Here is a 27,959-nt window from a genome sequence, read left to right on the forward strand (position 1 = left end):
TTGTCACAAATTAAAAGCTTGAAAGATGATTGTCAATTCATTTGAGTGATATAGAGAAAAGGCTTGAGTCATTTTTGACACTTTTTCTTATTTATTTCAGACAATGTCGGAACACTCTTAGGCGCTGACTTGTAAATAAGTAAACTTGACGCACAATATATTGACCGCAGAATGTCACGCAGAAAGCAGGCAAACCCGCAGCATGTCCACGACGCTCCGGGTCCAAATGGGAAAGTGATCGAAAGACTCACAAACATTGGCGAGGTGCTACCAGATAGTGAACGTTTTCTTACAGAGGAACCAGGCGCTGAATCAAACAAAGGTATAATGCAGCGCGATTCGTCTCACAAACAAAGTACACAGCACAATCAGCTCTTAGAATTGTTTGCGATGGAAGGAAATGTGAGCGCTCCAACAGGCGCACTTTCGCCGGGAAAGAAATCGGCTTTAGCAGAAAATTCGTTCCCCTTTCCGGCTGGCCAGACAAACGATCAACCGATGTCCGATCGTGTCCAGTTGAACACGATGCAAATGGATGAAGACGATACTTCAAGAGATTCATCGTCAGTCAATGTCATAAGAGAAGAGATGAATATGATACAACAACTTCATTCTACTGATATTGCAAGAAGTGAAAATGGCGAAACAGCTGAAGAGAGTTGCCAAGGTAATATACAAATTTGTAATATTTAGAAGTAAACGAGGTTTTAAAAATATTTTATCTCAGTAACAGCTCGCAAACAAATTCTTATATTAATATACTTTACTAAAAATTATATTTCTTTCTGATATACTGCAAATGATTATGCTTAGTAAAATGTGTTGGGATTCCAATGACTTTTTGAATTAAATAATAAGGTTTAAAAAAAAACATTTTTAAAAGCTATGAAATTATCAAATCAAGCAGAGTGCTAGAAATGAAGTTACATAGAAAATATTTTGAAGTGTTTAGCAGAAAAAATAGTTGATACTTTTATTATGAGAACTGCCACATATCTGAAGCAGTGTTTCTTAACATGGGTCATATGCCTCAGGTTTAGGACACTGGTGTTTACATGCAGAATAGAATCAAATTAAAAATTAGCTTTTAATTTTGACGTTTCTAAACCTGAATAAATTTATTTTCCATATTCCTTTATTTATTTCGCAAAAACGTATTGGCTAATATCTCGAAAAAATAAAATCATGTCAAAGCGGTTTTTATGTCTGCATCGTTTCTGATATCAAATGCAAACAAAATATCTGTAGTGGGCCTGCTCAACAACCACCTGTTTTCTATGTTGCATCAGCACTTCTAAAATTCTTTAAGAGTTTGGAGGCCGAGCTAGTTCTGAGACTCAGTTTTAACCCAAAGATTGGTATTGTGTGGAGGCCTGGCGTAGCACGCTCCGAGTAGGTGCGATAGGTTCGGAGGTTAAAAAATAGTCTCATTAGAGAACTCTTAGTTTCAAAAGAGAACTTTTAGTCTTAACAAGAGATAAACTTTTTGCGTACTTACTGTAAACGGTCAGTTTCCAATGTACGCTATTAAATTATTTTTGTGTAGGTCTAATATTTTTTTCACATGTGTTTTTCTTTCAAAACTTTCTCTTTCATGTTGAGATTTTAGTTTTACTTGTGCTCTGCGTTTTACCTCTGTATGTTTAACAACTGTGAAAGGGGATTATCTTCAAGGCATTGGAATGTGATAACAACAAATGTTTTGTGCAAGTTTATGATTTTTTTCATCCCAACACTTCTTTCTAGATATTTTGAATTGTTGGGCCAATTTCTACTTACAAGCACTGAATGGAACGAGGCATTTGCCGATTCTGGATTCTATTTTAGGATTTTGTTGTTTGGCAACACTTGTATTGTTTTGATGCTAATTTGAAAGGTCGCCTGAATTTCTTGCAAAGTGAACCGTTTTTGAAACCAGTGTAGAATAGGTAGGGATACAGCGATGCGGTCATATTCAATAACTCTTTAAATTTTAATGCTTAAGGCAATATAAAGAGAATATTGTATTATGGCAGCGGCAACGCCGCATCCGTTTATTGTATCTGTCCTTTGGTGGCATTATTGGGGGTAATTTATAAGTTTTGACATTCATTCAATTAAAATTTCGTAATAATCATGTTCACTTGTCAAACGCAGGAGAAATTAGCCAACGGAGAAGACGTGGCTTCGAGCATGTGCTATTTCTTTCCATTTTCTCTGCTTATTTTTCATCTTGTTTTTCTCATTTCATGTCACAATTGATTTAAACGTCGCTCCATAATTTGGACTGTCTTGCGTGCTTTTTATGAATTATTATTTATAATTCGTTAAATGATTCATGCGGCTCCTGGTGCTGGTAAGGTCCCCCGTGAGAAGAGCCAAGCAGCTTAACGAGGGTTTAACATCCCTTTTTATCTTTTAATTCATATGGCCAATACTAAGATGTCATTTTACACCGAATTTCATCTTTGCAATTTGCGTAAATCTTCAGACTATTGAATTATAACCCCCTGACGTTATTTTTTCTTTGCTTAACAAAAATGCAAAAGATAGAAACAACCAAATCTTGTAAAAACTGATCGTGTCTCGTTAAATTGATGGAGATTGAAATTGGACTGGTTTTGACAGACCATTTTATAAAGTCAAATGGATCAATTGATTCATTTTCATATTTTCTTCACGTCTCAATAAACAGGAAAACAAAGTTGACCGTCATTATAAATAACCTAATTGAACATCTTCCGGCTTTAAGTTTCTTTATTTATTTTTAATATAAAAATATCATTTTATATTTCCCAGGATAACACCTTTCCGAAAAAAACATTGAAAAAACGCTAAGAAACGTTGAAACTCAAGAAAAAGTCAAGAATGCATATCTTAAATCCTTTAAAATCCCGATATTGTTCTGCTGCAGTGTGTCCGTGTTATTATTTATTTTTGCTAGACAGGAGTACTGTTATTACGCCTTATTAATAACTGGTATAATTTTTAACAAACCCAAATTGACGAGTTGCCAAAGTCTCCAAACACAATTTCACACGAATGTAAAGAGATTTTCTGCTCGTGCTCTCTTTTTAAAGTGATTGAACTTTTAAACCTCCAAAAAATATCAAATATATTTAAATGTCAGCAAGAAAGTTTAATTTTGAAAAGTACCAAAAGTTGTCATCTGCCGGCGCTTCTAATCGAAAGTTAAAACTAATTTTTGATTAGATGAAGTTTTATTAATTAACGCGGCCGTTTATGATGCATTATACCTTTTTAATGCAGTGAAAACTCAAAGTTAGACTTTTGAAAAGGACTCATAAAGTATTCTGGAAGAGACGGTTTACGAGCAGGTACCATATGCGACATGACGTCATAACAGCAATTACGTGGCCTGCTGCGTATAGCATTTAGCACAATTAGGAAATTATAGTTTTATCTTCATATTCATTCCTTCATCTTGTAAATTTCTTTGTTTAGACTTGTTTTTACTAGGCTGCACAACTTATGAATTATGTAAGAAGGCCTGAAGATAATAAGGAGATATTTGAATATTTTAAATTTGTTTTTCATTTTGTAATATCAATAGCTGTTTATGCTCTTAAGCTGGACTTTTGCCGAACCTTACAAAAAGATAATAAAAATACATATATACAGTACGCGTTTCGTACGCTGTTGATGTCAATAACAAGAGATAGAATTGGTGTGTTCACTTTACAAAACCACTGTCATCATTTCGCATTGGTTTTATTTTGTGAAACTGGAACCATGGGTTCCCATTGACAGATGTAACACAGCACGCCTGGGATTTTTCATATCTCTTCTATCAATTGACTTCTGCTATGTTTTCCAAATTCTGGTTATCTAATAATTGCTACCGAGCTTTTTACCCGATTGATTTTCTTTGTTCCTCCAAGTAAAAACAAATACGCTTCCATTCAAGACAAACAAGGTTAATTTGTGAGACCACGTTATACCTCGGTGACATCATGCTGACATAAATCTCTTTGATTGGTTAAATTTAAAAGAGACAAGGCGTGGACTGCAACCTTGCCCATCATGACGTTGATCTAACGTCATTCACGAGCAAGTAATTGAAAATATGACACAAAAAAGCTAACTGGGCCATGAATGTATTGTATGATTTTCACACTGGAAGATTATCACGAATCGTAAAAGTAAACTTTTGAAGAGGGCGAGAAATGTGTCATGGGTATAAAATTACATGGCGAATGGGCGTCAACCATGGAAAAGATCGGCACCGATGAAGTTATCAATCGCTCAGTCGAAGTCTCTCAATGAAATTTAATCTTGGTAATTCATTAATGGAGTATAACCGTTATCGTAGTTGTAATGAATACCTAGTCGTAAGCCATCTTTGTTGATTGGTGACTGTTTCCCGGTTGTGGCGAGACATAACTCAGCCAGGAAAATGCGTCCTATTTACATTGATTTAACGTCTACAGATGTTGAATGCAAAAGGTGAAAATCGCTACCTGGTATAACTTTTTACTTATGTCTCGGTGATATGGGTTGCTTTTCTTCTGCTATGAGTTACGCTTGCCACTGTGGGCTTCTAATGCGCTTAGCGCAATTAGATTTTAATAGACTGGTAATCGGATAACTAAACCCGCGTGCTTTACCACTGAAATGTACTACCAAAGTATAGTTCCTGTTATAGAACTGAATGTGCTTACTCAAAAACATTTCCACGTATGCGTTTGACAGCAAGCTTTTCTTGCAATTGAAAAATTTTTGAATTGGACCGTGTCGAGTAATAAGCAACCAGTGGTCAGCAAATAATTTTTTCTAGTCAACTGCTTTTTATCAACTATTAGTACACCAGATCTTCGTGAGGGTTGTATCGTGCGTTATTTATTTTACAGTTTGGTTAAAAGGTCGTTTCAAATTTAACTGGCTCTTGTTATTTTGCCATGCAAACACGTTCTAGTTTATGACATCGTTGTATGTTGTTAAGCTTTGTTTGTGTGTTTATTCAATGGATTTCTGGTTTTCGGACTAAACTTTCAGACTTTAATCAAGTTTTGCTCTTGTTGAAATAAGACTTATTGACTTAGAGTATTTATGCGAGATTTCTTCAAAGATAAACACCAAACGTTTATGTGAGAGCTTTATCACTGTTGTTTTATTGCTTGGAGATTCCAAAATTCGTTTCAAGATTCTTGACTTAATTATACTGCCTCCTCTAAATTGGATTATAAATCACATGCATAAATATCTATGTCAATGACGTATCAAAAGCTGTAGTGATAATTGGGGACTGCAGATGACTTTTGAAGTGATAACAAAAGTTGTTTGTGCCAGATGTGTGTTCATTAACTGCGAAGTTTTGTTATCTTCTCAAGGTAGGCGATTAACTGTGTATAAAGTGCTTGGACTTCGCCCGGTGAGTCGTTGAACCACTGTGATTCTTTCTGTGTAGAAATAGTGGAAATTTCATCAGATTCTCCTTTCTTTTGCTGAAACAATATAAACGAGATCGAACACTAGTGACTGCAGCATCGATTTAGGTTAAATGTTCAATGAAATTTAATTGAAAATTTCAATAATTAAACACAGCAGTGGAGAGACACGTACAAGTTCTAAATGGTAGCTACCGCAGAATAGACAAACGAAAAATAATTATACTTATCACTAATTGTCGTTTGCAAGCAATTCACATCTCATACTGCACGTCATCAAGTCAGCCATTAATGCGTTGAGCTTTAGGAAATGTCGTATATAATTTCTACATGGATAGCAGATTGTGGACCAACAACACGTGCTTACTTTATAATGCTAGGAAATCGTATAATATCCGACAAAGATCATGTTTATCATTTGGTTTATACTGGCTTATGCATAGATGGATGTGCAGTTGCATGAAAAGATTTGAGGCCAGCTGGTAGAACAGCGATTTTCGTTCGTGTAGCACTGCATCAAGTCTCCAGCAGTGACTGCTGTTATGAAAATTATGATATATGTGCTTTATTATATATGCACGACTCTTTGATTATGACGCATCGAATGTGATTTGAGAAGTTATTGGCAAGGTTTGAAAAGGTGTAAGCATACGATGATTTTTTTGTTAAACGCGAAGATGCATAAGGAAATTTCATATTTTCTTCTTTTTGTAAACCTGTAGATTTTTTTGGTTTTATTTAACAAATTTAGAAGTATTCGACAATAAGCAGCAGCCAAGAAAAAGTTTCTAAGCTTATGTGAAGTTCTGGTAAGTTTAACATTGAATACTGAAAAGTTTGGGTGTTCATCAGGACAATTATCGTTTCTAGCACTAGTTGCAACGTTCATCTGATGACATTGAAAGTAAAAGTAACAACAAACAAGATGGTTTATTGCTTCACTGACGTTTCGCGCATCATGACAATGCGCATCCTCAGAACGAATAACATACAAAATAAAATTTCACTAGGTTATATACTGCAGTGCGATTGAAGTATACCAGTATATAACCTTGTGAAATTTTATTTTGTATGTTATTCGTTCTGAGGATGTGCATTGTCATGATGCGCGAAACGTCAGTGAAGCAATAAACCATCTTGTTTGTTGTTACTTTTACTTTCAATTTTGTCAGATGAACGTTGCAACTAGTACTAGAAACAAAGTTTATCATTGTCATAACTTTTTAGATTTTGAATTTTTATACTTTCTAAGTGCTCTCGTATTTTTTCTGTTTTATATCGTACGTTAAACAACGAATTAGACAGATCTTATTTCTTTTTTGATATAGGCCTAAAGTTAAATAGAAAGCTTAGAAAACTTGGCCGCACCAACTGCTTCACGATGAATTCTTTTTGCAAACAGTGCGTGTTTCCAATGTTACAAAATTAAAATTTTTATGAACCTTTATCATGCTCAGTTTGCGCTCATTTGCGAAACATATCTGGGGTAAGCAATTTGAGTAAGCAACTTTTTCAGCATCCCTAATCCTGTGGTTATGAACTTGTCACGGTCTGTGGTCATACGATCTGTCAAGTGTCTAGTTCGAGATGTTTTTATGTGACATAATCAAAGAAGCTGAGAGAGTCATGGAAGAAGTAATATATCATTAACAACAAACCGACTGCACCAAAGCGTTTGTTTATCGAAATTTCAATTGCATCCAATCAGGCATGACAGTGTGGCGAATGGAAGTGCGTCATTGTAATCATGATTTGTGTGAGTTGGAATTTTTTAAAGGCTGAAGCATATTCTTTTATGATTCACCTGTGTTTTCTGACTTTTATCTGAAAATCGTAATTGAATTAAGCTATTACCGTTATCGTAGTTCGTTATTGAGGTAAGATTAACGGAGAGATGCGCATTGGAACTTGGCTACATTTTTAAAGAAATCTCATTTTTCGTTGAAAAGTGATACCATCAGGGTTATTGTGGAACCATCAAAATTCACCTTTTCATTTGAAATACAACTTTTGTCCGCTTGATGTCGCTACATCATACTTTGCACAAAAATAGAGACAAATCAGATATTTTGATGTTTTTCCGTCTTGCCATGACGCGCAATGGGAGCAGTTATCTTTTTAAGAGTAATGATTCAAGTAAATAAAGTGTAAAATACACGCGAAAACCAACAGTTACTTCTTACACTTTTGAAAGAAGACAAAAACCTGCAAATTGAGCGCTTTTACTGTCTCCATCAGGATGATCGGGTAACAATAGAGTTCAACTAACGCTTATCATGATTTTTATGGATTGTTTTTTGTTTGCTATCGTGCATTGTTATTTTTCTGTGAACAAATACATAGCTGATGGAACTTTTATTAAGTTGTGATGTCTTGCAATAATCTTGAGTTGCCTCGACAAACGTTGTTGCTGATATCAACAGTCAAACAAAGTGATAATGATCCTTACTGCTTGCTCATATCTTTTTAATCGTCTGATCGATATTTCTATTAAAGAAAACTTTAAGGTAGAAATGCATCATCAATTGCAATTAAACTAAGAATATGGGGCGAAAAGTCATGAAACCTGTATATACCACAAACAGAGCTCAATACAATAAAGCTGCTTTCATTCTGAGGAAATTAGGGCAACCTACGAAAAAGTTAGGATGCAAAGATCTATTAATGTTTAGTTTTTCCTCTGCTTCTCTTGTCTCTGGTGCTTTCGATTTGTAGAGATTTTACCTTTTTCAAATCACATTTTATCCCACATTCCTGCCAAGCAGATGATTTCATTTGATTAAGTTTTGGGTGCATATTTTACATTTTCACAATCGACTGTCTCTGATGTAGCAACAACTCGAGTTCGTGCAAGAAATTAAAAAAAAGCGAACCCACTTGCAATACTCCATCAACAAACCAGGTTAGAAATACTTTATCAGGATTCTCCAGTGTTGCAAGCTGGCTTAAAAATAACTACTTTTGATTTTTGAAATACTAAAACAATTTGATAATAAGAATTTATCAAACAAACTTTGCAAATTTTCTTTGAAAACAAAATGTCACCATAAATATCGTCACAATGCTTGGTTTCATGCTCTTGAAACCTCATCCATAAATTCAAACTCGTAAATCATATGCCCAATAAACGAAATCCAACTCTCTGCGTCTACTCAATTTTTGCAGCAAAACATTAAAGCAATGCAAATAAAGGCAGCTTGAAAGCGATGAGATAATGTAAAAATTCCAAAATGGAATCCAGCTTCTCCAGATGAATGTGGTTAAAACTTCACAAACAAACTGGTTGTTTCGTATTTCTACAGACTACAGTGGTTGTCCAAATTCCATAAAACAACAACAGAATAAATTGGCTCCAACTGTATTATTAGTTTTGTTGTAAGCGTTCATACACTAACCGAGCCAATTACTACCATCAATAATACTTTTCTATGGAACTGTACGCTTATCCCGTTGGTTTAAGGCATAAAATTAAACGCATTAGAGTTTAGTAATCTTTTCCTAAAGTTTGCCTCGTTGAACAAGGTAAAGCATTTCGAAAAGCTGTTATTGGTATTGCATTGCTTCTTTATGTATTCTGTGAAAAACAAAAACGTTGAAATTGGCTATGAAAAGAAAACTTTAATGGCCATTATCATGACACGGAATGTGATACGCTTCATTGAGTTTTACTTGTTTTAACAAATTGTTAATCTTGCTCCACCATACCGTGACGAAAACAGAAAACAATCTCAGTGCATATTAAAGAAATACCAACAAACCGAGCTCTTTATAGCGATGCCTATTATCACGCGTTTTCTTTATCTTATTGTATTTTTAGCAGCCTTGCTGCCAAATTGTTGAATTAGTTGAGTTCCTGATTACGACATCAAATATTCGGCTTCCTTCCAAAGTGTTTTACATATCCAACACCGATTTAAATTCATGTTTTACGTTTGTCTGCGGGCTATATTCCCACAATATACTAAAGCAGGGGTGGGCAACGTGCTGGCCGCATGCGGCCCTTTTCCATTTTTTATGCGGCCCTTTATCTTCTTCCAGTTATTTTTCTCCAAATAAGGCTATTTAAATTAAGGCCATTTTCATCTCGATTACATAACTTCGAAGCTTAAGAAGTGATATGACCGTCTTTTCACTCCCCTGTACAGTCTGTGAAATAAGTTTTGCGCCTGTAGAAATCCAGCTTGAATTGAATTCACTGCAGAAGCATGACATTCTTGTACAAAATTTCAATAAGATAAACTCCATTGCTGAAAATATGAATTAGTGTTTATTTGATGTGCGGCCCTCCTGTAAGCATTACATTTTCCTAACTGGCCATTGTGTTAAAAGGTTGCCCGCCCCTGTACTAAAGGCTATAAATTTGCATACGGTAGATAGCAGGTGATGAAGTCGATCGTTCTGAGTGACGAAACGTTAGACATGAAGGGTAGTTATGGCTTTTTTAACATCTTGTAATAGCCGGATATCCTAGGTTGCAATTCTCAGAAAAACACGAAAAACACTTGTGATTAAATAGTTAACAGTTTTTAACATTAGTTTTGATCAGATTTACATACATTGTGTCTTGTTGAATTATGCACGTTTAGCAAAGAAAAACTGATAAGGTGCCTTGACAGGTTGCGATAAAAACCCATTTTGTGGAAGTGAAAAACCAAACACAAACTCATTTCCACATTCAATAAAACATCTGCATTTTGAAATACAAAGTGCATCAGTTTACCAACGTTTGATCGAATGAAAAAAAAATCTGGTGACCATCAAATAGGGCCTCTAACCCTGGAATTTGTTACATCAGAAATGCTGCTTTCAATATGCTAGCACAATCATCAATTGTCACGTGACAAAGTTATGTTCGCTATCATCGTCTGTTGTTTCTTTATGTCTTTGTCTTATCGCAAGCGAAATAAGATTGACAAAAATCGACCCTGAACATCAGGGTTACCTTTAAACTGGTAATCGATCAAAATGATATCTCAGTTGAAACTGGACTGTTTTTTCTCAAGATGCATTTTTTCCCACTTGATGTTTTAAACATAATGGTGCGAATAGAATATTTCTTGTCACAGTTTTTCAGGCTGGTTAGGATTTTTCGGTGAAAGTTGCTCGTGTTGATGTAATCCTGCTGTAAAGTACAAAATACCATTCTTTCAAAGCAAACTATTTTTAAACATTTTTTGACTGTCTTATCGCAACTGACGTCATAAACAAGCGAACGATAACAATGCACAGACCACTGATCCATAGTGCGCCATATTTCTATGACGTTTATGACAAAACAAACGGCCTATCTTCCCATTAAGGGCACTGGGTGGGCTTAAACAAGATGTAACATGTTACTGATAAAAAAATGAGGCCAAGTCGATAGTTTTCTCGACGAAAGACGGAAAAAACTCCTGCCCCGAATTTAATCAGTAATTTATATAAAAGAAAGGCAAGATATGATAACATCAATTTTCCTGGCATTCGCTATCTCTGCCTTTCCTCTCCGTATGTATCCAAATCAGTTTAATTTGTTTGTTTCCCGACTTAAAAGGCGCAATGGAATGAAAATTATCTTGTTCGAGAGGTGTTTTAATGCCACTTTATTGAGATAAAACACCTTCATATAATCAAACGACTGATAAACGTAATGGTGTTAGCAATCTGTCACAATAATATTTTCGATTATGATGAAAGTTCGCTTTTTTGAAGCCGTTTGCTGTATATCTCTACTTGGTTTGCTAAGTTTGTTGAAAGTTCAGTTAAGTTTTCTAATTAGTTGGCTATGACTAAGCGCTTGTTTTCTCTGTTTAGCTTTAGTATTGAACTGATGATTTTTTCTGTGATGCACTAAGAGGTCTTTTTCATTAAAGGAGCCAGAAAATATATTAGACCTTGCTTGCTTGTAATTTTAAAGTCTCAAAAGAAATATGCGTACTAATCTTTTAACTCCATATTTTGTGGACCAAAATCTCTTTGAGTAATTAATGCAAATGATGAAATATAGACATGAAGCAGCGCACATATTTACCACACTTATTAGAGCTGTAATTCCTCATCATCGTATTCTGCACTGCGATAAAAGCAGTCTTTAGTTACATGTGAAAAATTTGAGGGTTTAATTACCTTCCTTTGATTTAGAAAGATACCAATCAATAATCTTTTGTAAGTTTATGGGCTTTCTATACACTAATGCAAAATAACATTGATTTCTTCTTTTAAAATCTAAGGATTGTTTACTCAGCATCGAAAATGATTTTTACGTCCACTTTCGTGTTGCCAATTTTCAAAGCATTAAAAGTCCTTGAAGTCTGTCCACAAGTTATCCGTTAATTGACAAGAGAGAATTTACCAGCTGAAACATTATTTGCACAATAACTGAAAAGTCTGAAGTGTTATTGTTGTTCAAATATCGTGATTTTACGTCGAAGTAGCAAAATTCTATGACTTTAAACAAGTGATTGTTCTCGGTATTTTTCATTGTTAACAAACTTATGCTAAGACATGGAAACAATTTGCCAAGCAGGTACTTCGCCTTTATGCCCCAAGCACTTTCATTATGCCAATAAGCTTTTTATTATTTCTTTAGGTTTGCTTTTTTCGCCTTTTGATGATACTTGGGAAAGTGAAGTGCTCTTGCTAATTGGATGATTATTATATTATTCGAGTTTCCGCAAAGCATTTCTTTAAGCTGCAGCTAAAAACATTTTTTTTTGCAAATCTTGATTTTTTATCATATCTAAGAAATATCGTTCAAATGCCAACATTTTTTTTACAAAATTTCACGTGGAAACACGTAACGAAATGTTTAAAGATCGATTTTTTTCGAACACAGATTTGTCTTGAAAACAAACGACATTTCTCCACTTCAAATTTTCGCTATAATCCAAATATATTGTATTTTGTCGACAGCTCCTTGTGCGACACTTGTATAAATACTTACCACCAGTTACCAGTGCTTATATTATTTTCAAAGGAAATTAGTGCCAATTATTGAAGAATGCTACAGTCAATTTTTAACGTCAAAAATCAGCTGGGCAAATATTTCACCTAATGCCTCTTACTTTCCAAGAAGAGGCTTTGTCGATCATAAAGAACAAAAAACATTAATTTAAGTGGGAAATAGATGATCGACAAGATGTTTGAGAGGTTGTTTTGTCACAGATTTTCACTGTTTCCGTCTAACTTCAAAGATTTAACTAGCCGCACCGTAGCATGAAGACAGCGTTGTTTGGTTGTTCATAAGAACCGAGTTACTTTTTCAACAAGACTCATATGCGATTGTTCAAATACAAAAATCAATTCTTTGACTTTGAAATCAACTCATTATTCAATATTTTGCTTCAAGCATCACACCTGCGCTTTCTGTGATCTCTGTTTAATTGACGCTTGCTTTGATATTTCTTGTAGAGAGCTCTTGTTTACATATCCCACAAGACAGATACTCTTTAACGTCAAATTTTGAAACTGAAATAATTTAAATGTAAGCAATAGCCTGGTACTTCAAAGGCATTAGTCTAACTCCAATACATCATCGACACTTTTAACAGACAGGCAAAGATTGTAACTTTTTTGCTAATTCCTAGTAGTGGTAGATGTAGTCTTCATGATCTCAAAAAATATCAAAATATTATGTTTATCCGTTTCTTTGACGTTTTGTACAAACTTTTTCAACGTGCGAGTTTGACATAGAGTAGGCCTAATCTTTCCAGGGGTGTGCAATCAGGTAGACTTGCAGGGAGATGATGATATCAATGAATATCTTAGAGCTTTCGAGATTTCCATTTATGGGACTAAAGTATTGGTCGCAACACATCTTAAGGTTTAGCCCATCTTCATAACTTTCTTAACCTCAAAATACGACAAATTTCTCTCTGCATCACTGCATCCCTTTGAGGTTCTTGGATCGATTGGGATTTGATGCTTGCATCAAATCAATTTGTAAATCGATGACGTCCAAAACAACATGGGAAAATTTCACATAAGCGTTTAGTGGAGAACCTCTTTTGCTGGTTTCCAGTGAAATTGTTTCAAAATGCGTGGTCATGACCTAACCGTTACAGTTGACTGATTTTCACATGCTAAGCATTTAAGTTCAAAATGTTCGGCAAAAGCATAATCAATCTTCGGTAATTATTGTCTATATCAAAGGGCCTTGAAATAACCTCATTTTAACCACAAAAACTATGTATTTTCAACTTGTTCAGCGCAGACCTTTGACTGAATGTGGAGTGCTTTGTAGTTACAACAGTTCAGTATTAACGAAGAAAACTTTTCTAAACTTCTTGTGCTGCGTGTTAGAATCTTGGACAACAATACTAAATTAAGATATTCAATGGCTTTTTCGTCAACTTAGGCCTATATGGGGAAGAAAAATTTCTTGTTTTTGAAAGGGATTCTTTAGTTGATTTGTTGTGCAACTTTTAGTGGCTATAACAATGAACATATCTGAAATTTGAACAACCAGGACAGAAGGCTGCTGCATCATAGTTCAAAATATCGACGTTTGAAAGCAATCGTCCTTTTTTATTTTGATCATAATTGTTGTTGAGGATTTTTGCTCAGCAATATTATCATCCATTTTAATAAAGTGCTTTCCAAAATTGGCGCAATGATGGCCCATGTTAAAGTTACGTAATGATCAGAAGAGCACTATTTCAAAAAGATTTTGCAGGTTGTTTTCTTGTGAAGTATGTTATTGGCACTTATTGAAAGTATTACGGTTTTTATCTTTCTTTCAAATTATGGGTTACAAGGCTTCTCGTTTAAACTGTCATTCCCATCTATCAAGCTATTGGTTTCTGCAAAGCCCCAACAAGCTTGCGGAATTATAATATGTCCGTTGATCTTATCGGTTTTAGAGATGATCTTGAAAAATGGAAGACTTAAAAAGTAATGATCCCTCAACGTCTGCTGACGTAAGATCAACGCTGGTTTAAAGTTATACAAGAAGCCAAAAAAAATTCTGCTTACGTCTTGTGTGGCTTGCTACGCATAACTGCACAAATCCCCTGGTTATGATCCTACAAAAGCATATCTTTCATCCATAAATTTGTTTTTGTTGTTAACATCTTTTTTGATAGAACAATTTGCTCTGCATATTTATACGATTCTGCTGGGCGGCTTTCAAAGGCCTTGGTCAGTGGATGTTCAATGTTTGCCGAAAGGATTGCTTTACGATTTTTTTCGGACTTAACATTTGTTGAGTGTAAGGATCTTGTTTGACAGAAATTGGACAATCAGATTATTACGAAATCATATACGAAAAAACACCTGAGGATACGTCACAGTCGTTTGCGCGCTGTTTTGCAAGCAAAACGATAATGCGTCTCCTGCCACGGTCTATTAATTATGACTGAAGTGACTACATATTTATGACGAATAAGGCAAAATACGAAGCTATGGGAAAACCAAGATAATTTTTAAACGGCTATAAAAAACAGTCAGACATTACGTTAGTTTTATGTGAATAGAACCTCTCTTCATCAGACTTTGTTAAAAAAAACTTTTTTGATGAATTTTTTCATGAAAAATGATATTGCAGTGTATTCCTAACTGACCTTTGAACCAAGTTCTGACGCTTAAAAACAATCTTCTTAACAATGGAAACTGTCAGATTGTAAAGATAGCATCAAGAAGTCTACACTCGCAACTACATAATTACTAAATACGGTTGGGGTTTCATCTCTTTCATTTGTTCATCAAAAATTCACATGCAGCCAAGCAGAAATCCCAATGTAAATCTATACGACCTATGCATCAAATTATACCATTGGCATGGTATGAACAACAAACAGGTGAATAAAAGGTAATTCTGCATGGTTTCGAATCTAAAGATCATGATATTTTTTTTTATCTGGGCGTGTTAACATGGTACAACAATTTTCAATAGACAATTAGACATTGCCCTCTAGTTCGGTAGGTGTAAAAAAATCTTTAAAAAAAAGACATTTCAAAAGATGTCATGACAAAAAGCGAGACAATGTCAGAAAAACAGACATGAAATTTGCAGTATGCAATCGTTGGTATGGTGTCTGCCGTAAACTTAAAAATGTTTAGACAATAAAATTACATCTAAAAGCCAGTGGTTCTGAACCTTTCCAAACTCCGGAATCTTGTTTGTTAAAAAGCAAAGTTTGTGGGCCCACCGTACTTTTTGGGGGGCCTACCGTACTTAGTGATGTCATGGTTCCAAATTGTTAGTGGCGCCACTCAGCGGCATTTATTGACAAACAAGTTGGTATATTGTAATCTAATCGTACTGCAACTGTTGGTATAACTTTTTGTTTGGCTTTTAATAGCATGACATCTTGAAATAAGCATACATCTCTTTAGCTGTGAAAAAAACCCTACAATATTTCCAAAAATGCTAACTGGAGCGGTCGTTAGAGTAATAGTTGATTACAATGATTAAACGGTGAACAATTGTCGTTTTGTTTCCAGTGCACGGTTTGTCTTTATTTGCATCATCTGAAAAAAAATCTCGCCGTTTTGGCTGTATAGATATTATGGCACAAATATTAGCCAAGCGGTGTCAGACGGTTTCACAAGTGTAACTTTACGCCTCGCAATATATGACTTTTGTTTGGTGACAAATATTTAGTTTTGAGTTTCAACAAAACGTAATAACAAAACGATGTGGAATAAACGAGGCTGTATTTTGCAGTGACAAGAAAAATAATGCTAGCTAAATATCTATTCTTTTCAATTAACACAAACCAATTATTTAGAATGTTAATTAAAATGTAACTTCACATGATAGCCAGATGAAATTCTGCTTGTAATAAAACGTGTCTTTCAAATTGCTGTTTTGTTTGATAATTGTTATTTATCCAGGAGTTAAATCACCAGGAAGCCATTATACACATTAAACTAAAGCTGATCCTTTGCAGAAAAATAATTCAAAAATTGTTTGTCATCTTTTTGCTTTTAAAAAGTAGCTGCGATATCAAAATCGAGTCACCAGCAGCCTATTGATGGTTGAGCACCATTTTCAAATTGCAATCCAGCAAAAAAAATTCATCTGTACAAGGACAATTGACAGATAGCTGAATTTGCATCACATGTTGTGGTCAATTTACAATGATGTTGTGTTTAAAAAATGTCTTCAGGAAAAATGTAAACATATTATCTTGTTTGTTTCATTTAATGTCACCCATCCGGCCAACATTATAATTATAACTATGCATTTAAACCAAAAATTTTTAGTGCGAGAACAACTCAATTCAGAAATCAAAATTATGCGTTGCACAATGGCGAATTTATTTCTGATGTTTTGCCCTTTTTGCTATGTTTTACGCCTAGAATCACTAGGTCTATTTTAGTAGTAAAACATAGTAATCAACCATTGAACCACGTCAAATTTAGTAAACCGAGTTATTACTTGGCAGGGGAATCAAAAGGGCAAAAGTTGACATTCACTGTTGATTTTCATTTCACAAATATTAATGGATCTTTTGTAAAGTTTACAAAATTCACAACATATCGACTTATTTGTGAAATGGTAATCACATCCTGGTTAATTGCTGGCTAAGACCATTGTTTTGTCTTGTAATATTATAGCATATTTGGAAAATTACATAACATCACGCGAAAACGCCTATGTTGGAGTGGCGCAAATAATAATTTTATGTAACTTGAAAGTTATTTTATAATTATGATAATGACAATTCAATTATTAGTTGGAGCAATTTGATTTTTTCCTGACCTCGAAAACAAGCCGAAATAAATAATATTTATGCATTTCTTCCTACATTCACTGTGGTGATCGTTATTAAATTATCCGGTTGGGAACATCACGATATACAAGGTGAATTTCTGTTTTAGAAAAGGCATTCAGGGGAAAATATGTCAACGTTTTAATTTATGGCGTCGGATGTAATTGAATGCTTCTAGACACGTTTCCCCGTCGCATATGTGTCGCAGATGTAATCCAATATTTCACGCAAATGAGGTTTCGCAACTGAAATTCCTTTTGAGATTACTGCTCACATGAAAGGAAAGTTTTTCCTCCCCAAAAAAAGATTAAAAACTTAAATGAATTAAAGCAAAATAAGCGAAGGCTAATCTATGTGTAATTATGTTTAAATTTGATGAGTTAAACCTACAGGCAATGTGCAGTGCTCTTTCGGCACTGCTATTGAGTTACCTGTTGACCAGCAGATGTAATCACCCGTTCATGGGAGAGTGCATTTGGCTGTAGGTAATGAATGACGAAATAGCCAACACTATATGATGGATGGCTCCTCAAATTTGCTAATCATCCGACACATAACCACCGTTTTGTACTTTTTGTCATCGGTCGTCACATGTAAAGAGATGAACAAAATGGTATTTTTTGACTTTTTTTAGCTAGTTGAACACTGAACTGGCCATCGCGAAGACAAAGAGTAAATTTTAACAATTGCTAATTAACGATTTTAAAAGTTATCGTAAAATTTTTTGACAATATAGAGGCATTGTATTTTCCTATTCTTGTAGAAATGGTCACTACTCACTTGCTCGGTTACGTAAGCAATTATTTTGTTCTGCAATGATCACCATCGGTTGCTATATTGAACCCCAGAAGTTTGAATACCCATAACTGCAATTTTTCTGTCTTGTTGAAGACAAGTTTTGAAGACCAAATCTTTTAAAATTGTCAAACTAATTGGAGCTTGTTTGAACCAAACAGCAAATTCAGTCCCTTTATCATTGACAACTAAATACAATTCATTGTATATTTCATAACCATCAAACAAAAACGAATATAGATAAATATTTCCCCGGTAAAAGTCCTCAAGAAAATACCCCCTCACGCAAAAAAAAGACGCTCTAATAAATATTGCCTAAAATAGCTGACGATAAACTATAAGCAAAAAAACTGACGGGCTAAATATTTTCCCTCAAAGAAATTGAAACTACTTTGTGGGGGATACTTTTACGGGGGATATTTGCCTGGGTGGATTTTTTCCGGAGGGGGATTTTCACCAACAACCAATAAAAGAACATTTATAAAATTTACAATCAGAAGATTTTCGTTTGCATACCAGTTGTCCATAATCTTTGTGACAATTTTGCGGCATACAGTAGTTGCTATGGTCTTGCATGTGCAACCACACAACTTGTCTTTTTCTTCAACTTGCTATGACAGGCACTTTGCACTGTCGTGAGGCGTTAATTCAATAAAGCACGTAGTTCAGCATCGTTATAGCGTCACTTGACTGGAAATACATCTCTAAACCGAACCTGTAATCTTTCTAGCCTGAGCTGTTACGTACGTGTAATCGTTCGTGTTTTAATGTTGCTAATATGGCGGCAGCGTATTTATGAAATTGAAAATGGCGCGCGGCTTTGATTTGCTCTTGTTATTACTTTAGTAGCAGATTTGTTGATGTAATATGAGTAGTGAGTCTAATACGTTGGAACAGCACTTTCTAAAATAGATTTTCTTTCTCTTATAATTTATAATAATTGCATATTGCTTTTATTTTATGTAATAGAAGTCATGTTTTTGTGAATTAATTATGAGACTTCTAATACAAGAACGAAATGCAGTCCGTAAAAATGTCATAACTAATGGATACTCTTAAATTGCCGCAGGGATAGAAAGAAGACCCTCCATACTGCTGGACATATACGGGGTGGTGATAGAATTAGTTTTTTCTTTCAGAAAGTGATTTCAGATTCTCTATTACATTTCAAATTCATTACATTGTCCGTCATTAAACTTTTATGTGCCATAATCACTTTAAAAGTTTACGACTTGCTTTGTATTTTGCAAACACAATAACGAAACAAATTTCTAAAAGTTTCCTTTTTTAATACGTTTATCAAGCATTTGACTGCGTTGAAACGATGAAGCTTGATATATTTTTCCGCAAACCGTTATAAATGTTTTGTTCCAGTCTTCCATTGTTTAGGTTTAGACATGTTCTTACAGTCCATTTTTATACATGACATGCGAGTTAGAGCTGCAACGGGTGTGCGTACGCTACGCTCTAGCCGCAGAGGCGTCTTCTTACTAGCTCTCTAAAATATTCAACAAAAAGTCGTTAATTTTTCAAACAAACATCTACGCATGAAATTAGAACATAAATAAATTCTCAAAATCTGCTGTTCTGAATCAGAACAGTTGCAATCTTTCAAGCCATCTCTTTTCTCTTTCCCATTTTTTTTTTCATTTTCTATCTTGTGGCTTTGGAGCTTCATTCTCGATTGCTTGAAAAGCGACAAAACCTCAAGTGTAGATGATTTCAAATCACTCAAGTTTTGACTTGTTGCAGAGGAACCGATGGACAACGAAGCCGAAAAGCTGAGCTGTGGAAAGTTTGAAGCGAGCAGTCAAGAAAGTCATCAATCAACTGGCAGCGGAGGCAAGTTATTTGTGTTCAGAGCAAAACCTTGTGTTGTTGGTGTACATGCTTTTACCATACACTGTGAAATCCATGGTTAATAAAGCTTTCAGACATTTTGAACTTTCAACTTGGAAACGAACGCAGTTTCTTTGATGAAGTTCCCAGTAGAGTTATGTGTACCAGTCAGCATGCACGCAGCACTATAAGGAAAAGTCAAACGAAATATTTTTTTACAATTTTCAGAAGACGAAATCAAGGATGCTGATGCAGCTGCTCAAGAACATGACGTCAGTTCTGTCAACATGACGTCACCTTGTGATGACGTCAAAAGCCCGGTTTCAAATAAACGTGAAGATTTGTTGCTTGAAGACGAGCAAGGAAAGGATGACCCCGGTAAGAGTAGTAATTATTTGTCAATATTTTAACTCTAAGTTAAAAGGTTATTCTTCGGTTTTTCTGAATGCCTCGTGTCTGGGTTTATGACAATAGGTCTGAATATTTTCATTGTGGTGATGCTTTGGGTCCATAAACATCAAGCAAATCACAATATTTTTTTGTTTAAAGAAGTAATATCGTTTACTAGAAAACCTGGCATAGGCATTAGACCGCAAATTTGCTAATCCGAGCATAAATCATAAAAGATAAATATGATTTTTTTCCACATGACGCATACAAGAAATTAACATCTTTCTCCTGTATTATTACAAGCTTAAAATTAAGTATACATTTCACAAAACGTAAACGCTTTCTTGGTAAATCTTCTTTCTATGACTTTCAGATTGTGTGTCTGTGAAAGAGAATTTTGACCCCAGATTTGTTAAGAACGAAGTGGAGTCCTCTGATCCAAACGAGGCTCAAGGGATGCAAACATCACCAGACGATGAAAAGGAAAACAGGAACGAAGGAAGCATGATGAATGGAATATGCAGCTCTCAGCAGTTCATCTTCAATGCAAAACTCGCAAAAGTTGCGCCTGAGAAAAACAAAGAGTTAAGCGATATTAGAGACCAAATGCGAATGCTTCAACAACAGCAGGCCTACCAAGTACAAATGTTAAATTATTTGCATGTTCAGTTGACATTGCTAGCTTCAAATCCTCAAGCACAGAAAGTTCTCTCAGGTATGTTCCAATCCCAAGGACTTAATGGATTTCAGCTTCAAAATATGCCCCATTTACTTTCCTCATCCGTTGCTGGCTCTGGAAGTCTCAGACCATCAGAAGGTGGAATTTTACCATCTATGGCAGCCGCTATGGGACTTCAGTTGAGTGCAGGAAGTTCATCAGAATTCCCACAAACGTTTGAGATGTTAAATGGCATGAGAGAGCGAAAACTTGAATCTGGCCCATCGGAAAATAGCAATGGAACAGGAAAAGTTACTAGCGAAGGGGAAAACAGTCATGAACCTTATAATCCACTTTCGTCGTTAACAAAGCTTCAAAAACCATCAGGCAGTCGACCGAACGGGGTCGATTTGTTTTCCAGCTTGCCACAGAATAGTTTGGAGGGAAATGCAACTGATGGTTTCATGAAACACGCATGCCGATTTTGTCAAAAGATTTTTGGTAGCGACAGCGCGCTTCAAATCCATCTTCGGTCACATACGGGTGAACGACCATTCAAATGCAATATTTGTGGCAATCGCTTTTCCACAAAGGGAAACCTCAAGGTGCATTTCGTGCGCCACAAAGATAAATACCCTAACATTGAAATGAACGCTTATCCCGTACCGGAAGACCTTGACAACGTACCAACAAGTTCCGGAATTCCGTACGGGATGTCCATCTTGCCGGATGAGGAAGATAGCAAGCCCACCGGAACTGATGCTATGGATGGCCGACCCAGTCTTCCGAGCTCACACCGAACTCAAGCGGAGCTTCCGATTCCGTTTCAATCAGTAGACGGACCGCGAAAAATAAATCCATCCCATCAAGACGACGATAACACTAACGAAGCTGTGTTGGCAGACGACCGCTCAAATCAATCGTTCGTGGAAGATGATACTAATGGCTCGAGGCGTAAAGAAGTCTCTGAAGACGACAAGAAAGCTCCAACTCCCGCGTCTGGTGGATCTTTTTCAAATCGTGCTTTGAATGAAGAACAAACTAATACAATTAAAAGTTCTTTGCCAAATGTGATCTCCTCCTCATCAATGTTACCAACATCCCGAAAGTCTTGGGAAGAGTTCTCCGCTATGAGGAATGTCGGTGCCAATGGGAAGCCAATCACTTCGTCTTCTGAGACCACCAAGCTTCAGCAGCTTGTTGAGCAAATTGATAGAAGCAAGGACTTGGACAAGAATGAATGCCACATATGTCATCGCATTTTGAGCTGTCAAAGTGCCCTGAAACTTCACTACAGAACCCATACAGGTAAGCAAACCCGGAATTTAAGCATCTTTTTTTCTTTTGATAACATTGTTTGGACATAAATTCTTGTGGTGTTATGTAACTGATGATTTCTTTTAAGAAAAATTTCTCACCATTTTACCAACTCCAACAAAATGGCGTCGTATGTCTGGCATTTACAAGTAATATTTAACTGATGAAATTGTTAATAACTATTGTAGAAAAGTGTAAATTATTTTCTGTACTTGCGATGTGAAGAAAGGTTAATTGTTATATTTCCGGCTAACTGGGCAATCACAGAGCATTCTTCATGTGTCAGAAGAGGTTAAAAGTTCATGAAATTTAATTTATTGGAAATCAAGGATTGTTTCTTTAAAATCGATTTTAATTTTTATGTGCATTACAAAATTGCAGGAGAACGACCATACAAGTGCGATCTTTGCTCACGTGCCTTTACAACTAGAGGAAACTTGCGGACGCACTACAGCAGTGTGCACAGGCAGCAACTAAGGAACAATCCCCCTGAAAATAACAGCTCCACCCGGGGAGCTTCACTGCAATGCCCAGTGTGCTTGTACCATTTCCCAAACCAAGAATCAATGCAACAACATATGCGAATGCATATTTTGATGCAAAGCCGACAGCAGCAAGGTTAGTTGTTTAAACTATTCTGTTATTCGGTGATGGTGAGTGTAAATCTATCCGCATCGGAATGAATACGTTTAAGTCGTAACATTTGATCACAAAACCACATTGAAAATATTTATTACGTGAAAGGCTAATTTTCCGAAATAATGTGACAGCAAAATTCAATTTAAACGACTTTTATTTTCAGCTGCTCAAATAATGACTAGCAATGGTTCAAGAGTTGACTACAGAATTCTGAGTATGATGGGAGGCGGTTTTCAACCAAACTTGTCGACTTTTGATAAAGATTTTCAAGATGCTGAAGTTAAAACTGATCCACGATCCGCAGAAAATGACGACGTGTTTGAGGAAAGCACACCTGGGAAGAGTAAATCACCCCAAGAAATGGAGGAAACTGTGGAAGAATCGACCAGGCTCTCAGAAAAAAATAACCCTGTTTATTCACAACAAAATATGACAGCTGAAAAGAATCCCTATTTACTGAACTTTCAAGCCGTATCTCGGGAGAGATCAGCATTTGAAAAAGAAGACGAAGTGGAAAAACGATCAGACAACGCGGCATTAGATTTGAGCCGACCAGGGTCCAACTCAAGCTCCTCCACCGTTGGAACAAAAAGAAACAGTCCCGTGTCCTCTTTTCTGGTGACCTCCATGGATGTATCTTCCCCTGCATCCACCACAAGTTCATCACTGAGCGCGCTCGCAAGCTTAGCCTCCAATGGGTAAGAAAACATAATCTAGGTTGACAGATGCCACATTTTAGCGTTTCAAAGTGTTGGGATTTAAAAAACTCTTTCATCATTGACTGATTCATCAAACTTACTGTATGTTCGCAAAAATCAAACGGCGTTGCATTTACCATTATTTTGCTTTTTAGCCCCATCTTGCGGCCAGATGGATTGTCTTCGCTCAATGCTCACATGACGTCAGTGAAAGAAGAAGCGCGTGCGAGAAAAATGACGACAGCATGCGAGATTTGCACCAAACCGTTCACGTGTCAAAGTGCACTGGAGGTTGGTGTTGCGAATACTTTCTTGTCAACTGTCATTGTTGAGTTATGGGATAATGTAGGCTTCGCCATTGGAATGAGCATTTGGTTTCAGCTTCAAATTTGCTGAAATAAAAAAAAAGATTTTTTTCATCAAAAATAAAATGACCAACAAAAAGATTTCGTCGTTTGTCATCACCTTGGACATTTTTATGCAGATCCATCTTCGGAGCCACACCAAAGAGCGGCCCTTCGTTTGCCGTGTTTGTGACCGACGTTTCACAACCAAGGGAAACCTCAAACAGCACCTTTTGACTCATGACATCACCGATGTGGATGACGACATGCTGGAGCCGGTTTTCAGCCCAACCCAAGGTATTCTTCGTTGGAATTTACGTAATTCGTAATCTTGTGAAGAAACTGCTCGCTGCACTAGTGAGTGATCACTGCTCAGCCTTGTGCTGATAGCCGGGAAGAACGCTCCTTTCTTCACAATGTCCTCCCCTGGCGCCTGCTGGTTTTGTTGGCTCTTTTCTTCCAACAAAGATAAGAGTTAAACTGACTGGTAAAGCGGCGGTCGAATACCCTTGTGGCAAGAATGCGGTGCGATACTGATGAGCCCAGCCTCATAGGCGAAACACTTGTCTATCGCTGTCAATTCTTGCTACAAATCGGCTGCCGAGAAACAATTCGTAATCTGTTGACGAAACATGTTGAATCGTGTATAGAGGCATAGTGTGAAGGGATTCTTTTAGAAAATGACATTTAGTTTTGAACGTTTTTGTAATAGATAAATAAATCATTTTAATTGACTCATGATATTCAATGAATTGCAGTGTTGTTTGTTTCAGGTAACTCTAATCCAAGCAGTCCTTCCAACTCACCATCCTTGACGAACGAAGCTTATCCAGGAAAGGTAAATAACGGACGTTGTTCAGCCATATAAAAATATACAATTTCTGCTTCCAACTTCCAACTTTTTTCCTTCCTTCAAGCACCAACTACCGTATGTTGTTCAGACATCCAGACGCTTATTTAATAAACAAAATTTATTAATTTAAGACTGATCGGTTTTGTTTTCACTCTAGCGCTCCCTAGAGGCATCACAATCCGCTCCTCCTGCGAAAAGAAGCTATCCTCGGCACTGGTGCCACATTTGCCAGAAGCAGTTCTCATCAGCTAGTTCGCTACAAGTAAGTTGCTGCTACTAGTTAACTTCTGCTTTATTTAAGATTTACTGCCAGTCTACAGTAAAAGCCGGATCTGGGTTTCGTCTACTTTAGAGTAAACAGTTGTTTTATACTACACTGGGAGGCCACTAGAAAGCAGCCAGCCTTGGTATTGTAGTCTGCTGTTTTTTTTGTTTGTTTTTTTTTCAATAAAAAGTCCCCAAGGAAGTAAAATTGCCACTACCTATTAACTGAAGTGTTTACAATTACGTAACAACTATATGTCGTATTTTTACATAGCTTCAACGCTATTTTGAATAGACTGTCATCTTACGGTTCTGTTGTCGTAGAAGATCATAATCCTTCTGGAATTTTCTATAACTTTAACCTTTTGTTTCAAGATACACAACCGAACGCATACAGGAGAGAAGCCCTTCGCTTGCAGTGTCTGTGGAAGAGCATTCACCACCAAAGGAAATCTGAAGGTAAATTTACCTTAAATATTGTCTTCAATGTATGTCTTTGAGTATTTCCTATTTAGTGTAAGAAAATGCAACTATTGTTTGGTTAGAATGACCACTATATTGCTCACTAAACATGTAAAGTTTGTTAAGACTTTTTGTAATATTTTAAATCTTTAGGTTCACATGGGAACCCACGTTTGGGGTGCTGGAGGATCAAGAAGAGGTCGCCGCATCTCGATGGATAATCCTCTTATATCCCCATGGATGCAAAACACATCAGTGGCTAACATCGCAAATCCTCCTCTGAGACCACGATTGTCTTCTCAAATTCCTGCGGTTCCTGACCAAACCGCAATCTATCAGGTGAAAGCACAACAAATTTCTTATGTTTTTATTTATCTGTTTAGCTGTAAGATTTAGATCAACCTATCTAGATAATGTGCCATTTTTACGTTTCTTTAACGTAGCAGATGCCAAAACAATGTAAAAATATCAAGCTTGCTGCCTGGGACGCTGACACTCTTGTTAGCGTGATGGTCTCACGTATCACGTGATGGCCACGTGGACTGTTTTGTTTTCAAAAGTAACAATTAAATTTTCTTTTCTTTTCCAGCAATATGCGGCACTCGCATCCGGCCTGATGGGAGCAAAAGCTGCCGCCGATGCCCGTCTCCAGGGCAACCAGATGATGAACTTTAATAATGCTGCTGTGAGACTACTGATGCCTAACAACCTTGTAGCCAGTTCTCCGATGCCTGGTGAGTCTGGCTTGCTCAATTTAGTTTTGATTCAATAAATTGCTTGTCTGGATTCGTTTCGGTACAACGTTTCAAATTTGACACAGAAATATGCATCAATGCCAAATTTTTAAACCTTCTGGTAAGAAAATCAGTCCCTTTTTATATTAATTGGACTTCTATATTCAGTTCTGGCTAAAACCATACCCTGGTAACAACAATAATATTTTTTGTACGTTCTGTAATAGTTGCAACTACTCTTTGTATCTTTATGCCTAAACGCGTGTGTGTTCTCAAAAAATCTTGATTCTAAAATTCTCAACCATGTTCTTTCACAGCCACTTCAGACGACAAGACCGCAGATCCTGCTTTGAAGGAAAGCAACAGCAACGCAATGACAGCTGCTGCGACCGAATGGATATGGAAGGCCTACCAACAAACTCAAGAGCAGGTGACTAACGTATGCTAACTTCTTCTATTGCATCCCAGACAGCAACTAAACCATTATTTACTTTTAACATTTTTTTTACATGTATTACATTTACATCATTACATTAACTCAACGTCTGCAGACGTAGTCAATGTCAAAAACGGTTAAGTTGTTGTATGGGGTGTTGTACCAATTAATTTTTTTAATTTTCTCTACGAGAAAACGTAACGTTAGAACGAGTCTAATTATGATAAAAATCTTCCAAAGAAATTGACATAAAAAGCGTATTATAGTTACATTGCTAATGGATTATCGCAAACATTTTTAGGTCAACTGAAGATACACGGGCAAGCGCAGGAAGACTAATTATTTGCAGCTTGTTAGCTTTTGAAAGAGTTTATTTCTTCCATGTAATTTTCAATCAAAACTACAATATTGAAACTTTGAAGAAAAGCCGTGGTATTTACCTGCTGGTCTTCCTTCGAAATTATTCTATATTCTAAGGTCTTTCAGCCTTTTTTTAGGGAAGTGCTCTAAAAAAATTAAGCTGACGCTAGGCATTTGTAAGAACCTGTGAAAACATTGATCGTGCATTTTGTAGTTGATGTTTTATTTTTCTGTGTTTTATTCTTCAAGTACGCCATTAATATAGTACGTCTGTATATACAGCATAGTTTAAACACGACTTGATTTTTTTCGTAAGCCGTTTGTTATTGTTGTAGCATACCGACTACCGAAAATGTGTTTTCGCATTTTCAACGAAACAGCAGAAAAGTCGACTTTTAGAATCGACTTCGCTGTGCTGCATCTTATCAAAGCATTAATGGTCTACTTTTGCAGTTAGTGCGCAGTGAAATGAAAATTGATTGAGCCATCAAAGATGACTCTGCTTTTAGATTTCGCATTGATTTGAGCATCGAAAATGAACAAATCAGTTGGTTTTTTACGTGGGCTATTTAAATCTTTGTGTATTCAAACTTTTTAGTGGTCACGACAACTTTGGACTCATATCGTTTCAAAAAAGAGCATTAGGCAAGACAGCTCAGCAACCATCTCGTGTACAAATACGATTTTATTTCTTGCATTTGTATGCTGCTTCTACTCGTTACTGTGGTCGTCAGAGAGAATTAAGACACTCGTTATTTATTTTTAAAAAAGATGACTTATTCGCTTCTAGGCTTAGTTATGTAAGTTTCACATCAGTCAAATTGAAAACATGTCTACAGCTGCACTCGTTTTGACTTTTTGCGCCGTTTTAAACAAAGTGTGCAGTCAAACTACAGCGTATCTGCTGCTCTACATCTTATCTTGCTTTATGGTTTCACAATGTCGATTGATACAGCGTGGTTATACTTGACTGTTCGCAACTAGATTGTACTGTTTGTGGGTATTGAATTCTTCTATGATACTATCGTGTGACGTTATCAATAAAATAATCAAACGAAACTGTGGTTATCTTATTGATATAAATTTT

The 27,959-nt window shown here is 36.1% G+C and overlaps 1 protein-coding gene across 1 annotated transcript; it reads left to right on the plus strand.

The window, feature by feature from the left end:
- The first annotated feature begins 171 nt into the window (after positions 1–171).
- Positions 172–27,936, plus strand: LOC145780597 (sal-like protein 1). Its single transcript, XM_082592222.1, has 15 exons — positions 172–667; positions 19,631–19,720; positions 19,946–20,095; positions 20,481–22,073; positions 22,464–22,700; positions 22,885–23,419; positions 23,575–23,710; positions 23,904–24,060; positions 24,537–24,601; positions 24,774–24,878; positions 25,256–25,339; positions 25,496–25,681; positions 25,932–26,076; positions 26,394–26,506; positions 26,814–27,936. Exons 1-15 carry the CDS (start codon positions 172–174, stop codon positions 26,820–26,822), a joined length of 4,101 nt encoding a protein of 1,366 aa, XP_082448348.1. The 3' UTR covers positions 26,823–27,936.
- Positions 27,937–27,959: the final 23 nt, after the last annotated feature.

Source organism: Aplidium turbinatum, chromosome 12 (genome assembly GCF_918807975.1).
Source record: "Aplidium turbinatum chromosome 12, kaAplTurb1.1, whole genome shotgun sequence".
NCBI lineage: Eukaryota > Metazoa > Chordata > Ascidiacea > Aplousobranchia > Polyclinidae > Aplidium > Aplidium turbinatum.

Excerpts from the sequence above, each read along its gene's own strand:
- LOC145780597 (XM_082592222.1), top strand. The coding sequence starts at position 172 with ATGTCACGCAGAAAGCAGGCAAACCCGCAGCATGTCCACGACGCTCCG. Across the intron at positions 24,602-24,773 it reads ACGAAGCTTATCCAGGAAAG|CGCTCCCTAGAGGCATCACA; the intron begins GTAAATAACGGA and ends TTTTCACTCTAG. Across the intron at positions 24,879-25,255 it reads CATCAGCTAGTTCGCTACAA|ATACACAACCGAACGCATAC; the intron begins GTAAGTTGCTGC and ends TTTTGTTTCAAG.